This window comes from Phaethon lepturus, unplaced genomic scaffold (assembly GCF_000687285.1).
Source record: "Phaethon lepturus isolate BGI_N335 unplaced genomic scaffold, ASM68728v1 scaffold9019, whole genome shotgun sequence".
NCBI classification, from domain to species: domain Eukaryota; kingdom Metazoa; phylum Chordata; class Aves; order Phaethontiformes; family Phaethontidae; genus Phaethon; species Phaethon lepturus.
The window spans coordinates 31,414-42,064 of record NW_010561180.1 but is presented as its reverse complement, the minus strand read 5'-3'; the positions used below and the strand labels follow the sequence as shown (position 1 = coordinate 42,064).

The 10,651-nt window shown below is 41.0% G+C and overlaps 1 protein-coding gene across 1 annotated transcript in view; it reads left to right on the top strand.

Moving 5' to 3' along the window:
* The first annotated feature begins 483 nt into the window (after nt 1-483).
* CP (ceruloplasmin (ferroxidase)) overlaps nt 484-10,651 on the top strand; it is an 18,454-nt gene continuing 8,286 nt past the window's right edge. The window contains exons 1-9 of the mRNA XM_010293904.1: nt 484-638; nt 3,538-3,782; nt 5,009-5,221; nt 5,749-5,922; nt 6,510-6,764; nt 7,993-8,158; nt 9,146-9,285; nt 9,848-9,988; nt 10,114-10,325. Coding sequence (XP_010292206.1) covers nt 484-638; nt 3,538-3,782; nt 5,009-5,221; nt 5,749-5,922; nt 6,510-6,764; nt 7,993-8,158; nt 9,146-9,285; nt 9,848-9,988; nt 10,114-10,325 — 1,701 coding nt within the window. The remainder of the gene's footprint in view (nt 639-3,537; nt 3,783-5,008; nt 5,222-5,748; nt 5,923-6,509; nt 6,765-7,992; nt 8,159-9,145; nt 9,286-9,847; nt 9,989-10,113; nt 10,326-10,651) is intronic.

Genomic DNA, 10,651 nt, shown 5'->3' with positions numbered 1-10,651 from the left:
CAGGAGCAGGACCCTGTGTGCGCTGGAGCTGTTCGCAGCGCGCCTGAGCGGCTGTGTTCTTGCGCGGCCCTTCACGGCCGTGACTTCCCCGGCAGCGCGCGAGCTACAGAGCGCTGTAAAGACAGTGGGGACCGTAATCGAGCTTAAGTCTGTAAATCGTTGAAATCTACAGTTCTTTCAATTCAGCTACAAAATTTACAGTCCGATAACGCTCTAAATGGTGATTCGTGTGATGGAAGGTTGGCAGAAAATGAAAAAATGTCTTTGAAGATTATCTGAGCTGATGAGGTTACCAGAATCTTTTGTTTGCTCTTGACACACAGAGACATTGTGCAACATTTTATTGTGTTCACCAAAGCAAACAGGAGCGCGGAGGGGGGAGGCAAGGACGGGAGGTGGGAGAGACGGGAACATATAAAGGCAAATGGCTGGTGGCTGTCGGTGGTGTTACTGCACGTTGTCCACAAGGCTCACGAGTGCAAAATGAAGCTGTTTTTCCTAAGTTGCTTGCTGGGTTCCTGCTGCTGCCAGGTTGGGGCAGTGAACAGGGAGTACTACATCGGCATTACAGAGACGGTGTGGAACTACGCACCTGGTGAGACAAATATCGTATCTGGACAGCTTTTTGCAGAAGAAGAGTAAGTAAAAACTGGTTGACTCTGATTTTGCAGCATTGGCTGCTTTCAACTCTAGGACCTTCACCTGGTGAAGGCAGTGAGATGAATCATGTTGGTGTCAGTAGATTTTCTGTCAGACATATAAGGGAATTTTGATTTTTTCCCCTGGCTTGCTTGTGAACTGAATTCCAATGCTCTGCTAATGAAAGGCATTGGAATATGCAGGGGTTTTGTGAATTTGTTGGAATGAAATCTTTCCTAAGTAGTGACTAGAAAAAACCCTGAATGTCTAATGATGTTTAATTTTGAATGGCTAAGGTGCCAGCACTGAAAAGAAAACTTTTGCTGTTATGTTTTTAAATGCAGAAGTTTGACAAATTTAAAACTTTGCCATTGGGCACAGGTTTCCTTTTCAGATACTCATTGTTGGCAGCGGTCATCTTCACTTGCTGGAGGTGCAGCAGCACAGCTGGGTCCTTCCACCCACAGTGAAGGAGCTGGGTGGCTGGTGACAAGGCAAGGAGGGTCCTGTGCAGAGTGAGAATGATAAGCAGGGTGAGGACAAAGGGAGCATCCTGAAGATACGAACCATCAATAAAGAAAACCCAGATATAAAAGGCATCAGAGAAGTATTTGAGAGAGAAAAAATGTTCCTTCCTTCTATTTTTTCAGTGCCTTTAAAATGACGTGGGATTATACTAAAATAAAAAAAATGAAGACAGAAACCAGAAATGAGAAAAATCTCAGAAATACAGTTCTCATTTAGTCTGTAGATGAGGGATTAGAAGATTTCCTGTGGTTTGTTTTCTCTAGTGAGAGCCAACAATATCTCAGCTGTAATCTGCCACTTCATCAGGCATGAGGTGAAGCAGTCAGCTTTTTTTTACACTCATAATCTGGCTGATGTGTAAGACTGCCAGTGATTCAGCAGGTTCGTAAATCTGATAAATGGTGGAAGCAGGGCATCTTGTCTGAAAATCACAGAGCAGTGGTGTCATCCAACAAGCCACCACCATTTGCTGCACTTCCGTTGCTTTTTTCTGCTCTGTGACCATCTGCAGCATGCTAAATTAATTCCAGTTTTTCAGTGGTTGTATACCTGCAATGGAGCTGGTCCCTTTTATTGTACTTCTCATTTTTAACCTCTCTGATTCTTCCTCTCCTCCTGAACCCTTCAACTATGAGGCTGTGCTTGTGTGGAGATTGATATTTATAGAAGGGAACAGCAGGAAGAGGGAAGAGTGCAGTGTACCTGCTAAAAGAATACTCTGCAATTAAATGGTAGCTGTTTAAACAGCCCAAGAAGAGCCATAACGTATTTGTTTGATTTAGTTTGCGGCTAAAATCTTCATGCACTCAGACTTCTAGTAACTGAGCCTTTGCAGCTAAGTTTATGCTCTCGGAGTTTCATGGAGCTCTGAACTGGCTTTTAAATGACACTTCAGATCTGTGCTTGTCAAGGTACAAACAATCCCTTCCACACAGGCTCAAACACTGCTCAGCTTCATGGGACATACTGTGCATTTTCGGGCGGTATTAACTTGCTTCACGACATGGATGATAAATATGAATATGAATACGAATATGAAACCAAGTTGGCTTGATTTCTCATCAAGTAAGATGAGAAATCAGGAGGCTGCTGAACTTCAGGCGGTGTTGCCGTCTCCTAGGATTGTCTCCTCCTGGAGTAGGTTTAATTCCACACCTTGTCCTGAAATGGGCAGGGAAAAGTGCAGGAGGATTTGTTATTAACAGGACTCTGAAGTCTGGGCAAACAGCATCAGCCCATAGTCGCACTGCTGGTCTGAACAGCCAGTGCTGGCAGTTTCTCTCCCCATTGTACTTCGTGCATATAAGCATGTTTTCCACAAAGAGAACCCTTCTCAGAGACTAAAATATGTAATGAAAGGTACCTGACCCTCAACACAGGCAAAAGTTGGCTCCAAAGCCGTTCCCAGTTGATAGCTGTCAGAGATACGTGGTGACCCCTCACCTGCGGCTGGTGTGCTTTGGCAGCGTATCCACGGTAGATACCTGCATGGTTCAGAGATATTGGTACCACGTGTAGGAAATACCATCTCCATCAGTCCCATTTTGGCTGATGGCTTAGGCTGTTTCCTCACTAACCAAGCTCTCATTTTAATATAATTAATTTTAGTATAATTAATAATTAATTGAGAAGAGCAATGGTCTAATAGTTAAGGCACTTGGTGATTGAGGAGGGCATTGCTAATGCCTTGCTGTCATGTAATCTGTTTGTATATTCTTGGGCTGAACCTGTAAAAATGAGACTTTATTAGGGTAAATCTGTATCAGGCTCTGAGGCTGTGATTCTTCTTCATCTGTGACTGGTGAGCAAGCTGAGGGCTTGGTCTCATTTCCGCACTCTGCATGTCATCATCCCCCCACGCACGCACTGGACGTTAGCAGCACCTTGTAGTTTTGCTCATGTCCTGACATCTTAAATATATTTTACAGCTGAAAAGTCTGCTCCTGATTGCAATGGAGCAAGGACTATGCAGTCAGCATAGTAGCATGATGATGGAAATTATTATTTTTAACAGGCTATGGAAAATCATACAGAAGTCTAAGTATGCAAGTACAAAAGTTTCGAGTAATAAGAACTATTACTTGCCTTGTACACATGGTCTTAATTTTTCCCAGAGTTGTATCAAATACCCTTATCTCCAGTCTACAAATAGGTAGAACAAAATTCAGGCTGGTGCATAATATTTAATCTCGATACGGCTGCCTAACTCTTTACGATAAGAGACATATTTGCTCCTACATACAAGCATAGTTGTGCACAGTGTGCGGAGGCCGGGTCTTTATTTGAGACCCTGCTACTTAACACCATTCAAATATAAAATGAGTACCTGACACTACAGATGTGCTTGTGTATTGTGTATTTTCTTTACAGGCAGGCTGGAGTCTTTCTCAAAAGGGGACCACATAGGATAGGAAGCACTTACAAGAAGGCTGTCTACACTCAGTACACCAATCATTTATATGACGTGATAGTTGACAAGCCTTCCTGGCTGGGCTTTTTAGGCCCTATCGTTAAGGGAGAAGTTGGAGATGCCATTATTATTCACTTGAAAAACTTTGCTTCCAGAAGCTACACACTGCATCCACACGGTGTAAGATACACAAAGGAGAACGAAGGTAAGCTTGAGTCCGTTCTGTGCCAGAATTTATCAAAAGTTGATCATCCCTCTGAGTGATATTCTCTCATCAAAGAGAAGACTGTTAAAGTAAATAATGATTTAAAACAAACACAACCAATTTAAAACAGGAGCTAAGAAGTTTGATAATTTTTTCAAGAGTGAAATACAAAACCAAAAGTGGAATTCATAAAGAAGGCATTTTAGATCCACACTTCACTTTCAACATTACTCTTTCAATAAGAATATTTATATTTCACCTGAAAAAAGTGTATAAAGGTATATAAGAGATGCAGGTATTGAGGATACCTAAAGGAAAAATTTATGCTGTTCTGAAGAAGATATTGTTGACAGGGATAACTTACAGTTCCAAATTCTTAAGACTAAATTTCTAGATATTGTATATAAGATACACAAGAATTTCTTAAAAATGGAGAAACAGTTACTGCCTAGTAATAAATTAATGAGATAAAAGTTTGACACACTTTAAGATGTGTTGTAGGGGTGCTACTGGGATTAGTGATGATCTGCCCTTGCGATAGCTGGTCTTGCCACACTCAGGCAATGGGGTATTTTCTGCACCAGAATATGGCTGTTGGAAGTTTTATTACTGGGCCTTAAAACAGTGTGTTAATTGTTGAGAATATACAGCTGTCTCAAAAGCAATCTTTCAAAATTTTCCATTAGAAGAATTTATGAAGTATCAGCCTAATTTCTAATATTTTATGAAGTTTTTCATTACAACTATTATTGATATAGACACATTCTGTGGGAGCAGAACAGTGTGTTATGTAGCAGTACATGCACTCTTTAGAACAATGTTTAAATTTTTTTTCTGTTGCTCTCATTCCAGCAACACCTGTATTCCTTGACGACATATGCAATATTTTAGAACAGTTTCCAAGATTAATAGTTAAGAAATGTTTTACTAATATTTGAATTGTTATCTTTTTAGCAGAATTACATAGTGCCCTCCTAATAAATTAAGGACTAAATTTAATGTGCCATTAATCAAAGCACTCCCATGGAATTCAAAGGCAAATTAAGAGACTCCTAAAGAGAAGGAAAAGATCTACTCACCAGAATTTAAAGATTTTTTTTAGCCTGTATTCAGATGTTCAGTCCATGTTACTGCAACATGTAGTCAAGTTTAAAGCATGGCAGGTGCTCTCCTGACATCGTATTGTGAACGTGTTGTGTTAATGGCAGCTGCGTGGCATTCTTCAGGTGCTTTTTATCCTGACAACACCAAAGATTCGCAAAAGAGAGATGATGCTGTGGAGCCAGGAGGCCAGTACACTTATACATGGGATGTGACAGAAGATCAAGGTCCAGCTAAGGGAGATGCAGACTGCATAACCAGGGTTTACCACTCCCACATAGATGCTCCAAGAGATGTTGCCTCAGGGCTTGTTGGGCCTTTAATAATTTGCAGGAAAGGTAAACCAAACATAAATTAAGTAAGTAAGTATATAAATACATATGCAAGGTGATTGATGATGTTTATTGGTAAATATCAGTGAAATAATTTACTGAAAGAGGAGAAGATTACAGTTAATTTTGAAATAGCAGCTTTTTGTCTTCTCAGGTAGCTGCCTTTCAATAGCATAGGAAGTAGTTTGATTTTGTGCGTGACAGTGAATATAATTTGCAGAATACTTCGTCCACAAATCCATATGAGTGAGATGTGTTCATGCTAGTAATGCAGAAGGATGTGTAAATACTGGTATGAGAAACAGATTTACCGTAATCTTATGACATGCAATATTTATTCTTAGTAAACTTATTTTATAGTGCCTATCACGTGTTTCCTGAGCACGTCTGTAAGTTTATCTGAACACTCACACTCAAGAAAAGTGGCAAAATATGAAGTGAACGGTGACCAGTCCTACTGATACTGCACTTAAAATTGATTAAAAGATAATGTCAGTTGCAAAAGACTTTGAATATACCACTTTCTTTTTCAGATGCAATGAATAAGAGCAGTGATAAACACTTTGATGCTGAATTTATCCTTATGTTTTCTGTGATGGATGAAAATCTCAGTTGGTATCTAGAGGATAATATCAGGACATACTGTTCGGAGCCTTCCAGAGTTGACAAAGATGATGAGGACTTCCAGGAAAGCAATAAAATGCACTGTGAGAGAATGTTATTTAATGTTGCTTGTCATTGATACGGTGAAGTAATATTTTTAAGGGTTGTCTCTTTTAAAGATGAACTGTAGATAATTTCTTTTTTTTTTCAAGCAGGGCTTTTTCTTGGAGGATTAAGAAAGATCCCTTTAAATTAAAAAAATTAAAAAGTGATGGCAAGTATTGTACAATCAAACCTTTGTAGTTGTGATATAAAATTCCTAGGGGTGAAGAACCTCTTTGCAGTATAATTTCCCAGGCACTCTAAACAGAGTTGTGTTACTTTGTTCTGTTTCTCCTGAACTCTGCAGTATAATATCACAGTTTTTAAAAATAGTTTTTACTGTTAGTGTCAACAAAGAAGACACCTTTGTCACTGACATGGATTCCAGAATCACAGCAGGAACTGCTGGTCATGCAGGTAGTTGTGCTGATAAATTGTGTCTCTGATATTGGCTCACTTTCAAAAGTGCAGAGTTTTGTTTTGAGCCTCTTTATATTTTGAAGAATAGAGCAATGGTTGTATGACACCTGCTTTTGAAGAAAAGATCGTAAGGTCTGTGAAGGTAACTAATAAATAACATTTCTTTTAGCAATCAATGGGTACATGTATGGATACCTCCCAAACCTCACAATGTGTGTGGAAGATAAGGTAAAATGGCATCTTTTTGGCATGGGTAATGAAGCTGACATCCATTCAGCCTACTTTCATGGACAGACCTTAATAGAAAGGCATCATCGAGTTGACACCATCAACCTCTTCCCAGCCACGTTTATTGATGCCATCATGATACCAAGGCGTCCTGGGGAATGGCTACTCAGCTGCCAAGTGAATGACCATATTGAAGGTACAGAATAATTTCCAGTCATCACATTTTTTTTTTTTTGGCTTGAGCTAGCAGTTTACTGAGTCACTTTAGCAGTACTCCTGACCTGCTTATACGCCAGAAGGTATTCTCCTTTGGGTAACAAAACTTTCACAGTAATTGAAATGCCTAGGAGCGCGTTAGATGGACTTGAGCACGTAGTCATGGAAATCAAGGAAATTCTTGTCTGTAATGGAAGAGGTCTTGTCTCTTTTGCAAGCCTCAACTTTAGACAAATGATAGCATGATGTTTGCCTCTTACTGAAGGTAATTAATCGCTTTTTCTGTTTGCCAACAAAAAAGTTGGGCCTCATTCCATGTCTGGGCAAGGGGCACCGGACAGACAAGCTAACTTGCCTGCTGACAAAGACATGTTTGTCAAAATGCATTGGCTAATAAGCAGAGATGATCTGCATTTCTCTTCCCTGTATCTTCCTGTATTTCCAGTGTTAAACCACATGAAGTACTTAGAAGCTATTTCTACACTTTTCCATGATACATCCCTATAAGTCAGTTAGAGAAGTAATTTGTCACAAAAGTGGGAAGGAACACAGAACTCAAAACCATTCTCCAAGATTTGAAAATTCTGATATAAAAGGGAGTATGTTTAATCTAGAGATTCAGCTACACAGAGGTTATATGTTTTGAAGTAACCATCACATCAAGCAGCATCCTGATGTGTTTGAAACATCCTGAGCAAGACTTAAATCCTACAAATTGGCTTAATCTATAGCTGTAAAAGGACTCTCTTTATTATATTATTTTTATCTCCAGCAAGCAGATTCGCTAACAGACCTTTCTGCTAGGGTGCAGAGACTCAGGAGTTTCACAAGCAAGCTGTTGATTATATTCAGAGGGAGGATGGTCAGTCTGGTAGCACCTGGCCTTGACTGAAGTGCTAACTGACAGTGCTGTTCCCACTCCACCCTAATCTTCGTGTAACTACCATGTCAGCTGCAGCTTTACAAGCAGAATGCACTTTGCCACACCTTTCTGCCTGCTGTAAATACCATGGTTGTGTTCCTACATCCTAGCTCAGCTGGAGTGCATCCTTTTATATCATTCATCTTCCTTTTCATTTGTGATTTGCATATCCATCAATGCTATGGGAATTCTCCAGGGTCGAGAAGAGCTACTGGAAGCAAGGAAAGAGGAAAAAAAGGTGTGGTTCCTCCTCCCTACCTTTCTCTACCTCCTCATTTTTTTCCAGGTGGTATGCAGGCCCTTTTTAAAGTAAAAGACTGTAGGAAATCCACAACAGTTCACAATGAGAGTACAAAGATAAGACAGTACTTCATTGCTGCTGAAGAGATCATCTGGAATTATGGCCCATCTGCAATGAACCATTTTACAGGACAAGAATTAATTGCTGACAGGTAAATGCTTCTAATTAAAGAAGTTTTACTTTCCAAGCAGAATTGATATAAGCATGCTGAATAAGGAGAGCCATCTGATAGAACTGACTTTTAAGCAACATTTCTCATTGTCCTCAACTCTGCTTAAATATTAATGCCAGGATAAATATCAGACCAAATTAGGTCTATTGTTTTCCTTGCAATCTTACTATAAAGTTTGCTGTTACATTAGTAATTTCACTGGGATAAAGATGAATTGTCATGTCATATGTAGGCAGTAACCTCTGATGGTTCAAGATGGTTGATTGTTCCGAGTTAGAGAACAAAGCTAGGAATTAATGAATGTTTCCTCAGCTGATGAAAATAATGCTAATGGCATCTCAGCTAGCAAACTATTTGCATGAGGTAGCTTTGCCCTTTGCTCTGTCTTTACACAATTTAAGATGTGGATTAATTCACTGAATGCATTGCATCCTCAGATTTTTCATCTGTGAGTTAAAGAATGCTTACCTGCCCCACAAGGGGTGAGGCACAGTGCATTGAATAGTGCTTGTAAAACACTGAAAGGTCCTTTTTTGAAGAGTAAAAGTGTAGACTAAAAAGTGTAAATTAAATCTTCTCACTTTCTATTTGGGTGTTACATATTCCTGGTGTTTGTATCTACTGTTGTTGAATTACCTGTAACTTTCAATAAAGAGAAGAGTAAACATCAGGTTACAAGATGTTGACTAGAAATCATTGTTGATGAGTCTCTAAGCACATCGGCTTTGTAAGGGCAATACAGCCAGTGTCTTTTTCTTAAAGAGAAGTTAGTGGAGGATAATGGATTCCTGCACATCTTTGTGTGGGACTGCCCATAAGCATCTGGCCAGATCACTGAAAGGAGACCCACGAGACAAAGACAGCACGTCATACTTCAGAAAATAGGTTTGAGGTCCTGACTGCCTTTGTAAAGCTAAGCATTGTGGCTTGAACTGTTTGCATGTGTTGCAATTTCTTTTTTCACAGTGAATCTCACACGTTTTTTGAACAAAGTGAGACAAGAATTGGTGGCTCTTATAAAAAAGCCATTTACAAAGAATACACAGATGGTTCTTTCACTGAACATAAAAAAAGACTCACAGAGGAAGCACATCTTGGACTCTTAGGTAAGATATGTAAAATTATTTCATGTCAAAGATTTTTATGAGAGTAAACTATCACTTCCACTGGCTAGCCTACAGTGCCCCTCCACCTCTGAGGGAGGGACCCTCGGCTGTCCCTGCCTCCTGCAGATGCTGGTGCCTGTGGCTTCTTCCAAGAGACACCCCAGGATACAAGAAAGCTCTTGAAGGCAATGTTGAGGTGATCCCCAGCTTGCCTGTGGGAATATGCCATTGTCTCTGAAGGTCAGGCTCTGAATTACAAGGCCAGGCTAGGCAGGCTTCTGGCATGGCTCTGGACTGAGTTTGAGGTTGGTGCTGATGTCTGTAGGTCCCTTTCCAAAGGGAGAAACTGTCCTGCATGTCACGGGGCCTCCATGAGGAAGCAGGAGTGGAGCCCGTGTGATTCGGGCCATGTGCCAATGACCTTGTCCACGGCCACACAGGCCCAGGGGCAGCTCCCCATGCAATGGGAAAAGCAGCCAGCCATCGATTGCTATAAGCTCCTGGTAATCCATACATTACTTGCTAGAAACATCTCGTAATTAGACCATGTGCTCTTTTCTAGGACCTGTTATCAAGGCTGAAGTGGGTGAAAGCATCAGGGTGACCTTCCGGAACAATGCCAGCCGACCATTTAGCATTCAGTCCCACGGTGTGAGCTACCGCAAGAGTGACGAGGGGGCGTTGTACGGTGCTGCCTCCGGAGGTGCGCCTGTCGACGGGGCTCCTGCAAGCTCCCGCGAACAAGCTGTTGTTCCCGCTGATGTGTTAAAGGCGATAAAATAAACAACGTTCATTAGACATAATTCCTAACGATGCTTTCTATAATAGGTACTGAATCTCCAGCCTCTCACGTGAGTCCTGGTGCTACGTTTACATATGAGTGGAATGTGCCAGAAGATGTGGGCCCGACAGATGAAGATCCAGACTGTTTAACCTGGCTTTATTACTCAGCTGTGGATGCAGTCAGAGACACCAGTTCTGGCCTTGTGGGTCCTCTCTTGGTGTGCAGGAAAGGAGCTCTGCTTCCTTCTGGGAGACAGGTCAGTCAAAGAAGAAAAATGGAAGCATTTGCCTCTTCGTAGCTAGATCTGCTTCCTCTTCCTGAATTGTGCCCTCAGGGCCTGCCACATTAAAAGCACCGTGGCCTCTCCACATGAGTCTCTCCCATGTGCCGACGGGAATACAGAAAATGAAGAAAGTGGGTTTGTTTCTTGTTTTTGTTTTTTAAAAAAGCAAAATCAGTCTGGCTCCAGATAGACATATGCTGTATTGTGGAACCACCATGGCAGTGAGCAACCACAGGCATTCGAGTCTCAGCTAGGACGAGAATGGTCAGAAAAATGCAGAGACTTTAAAGGCCATTTAA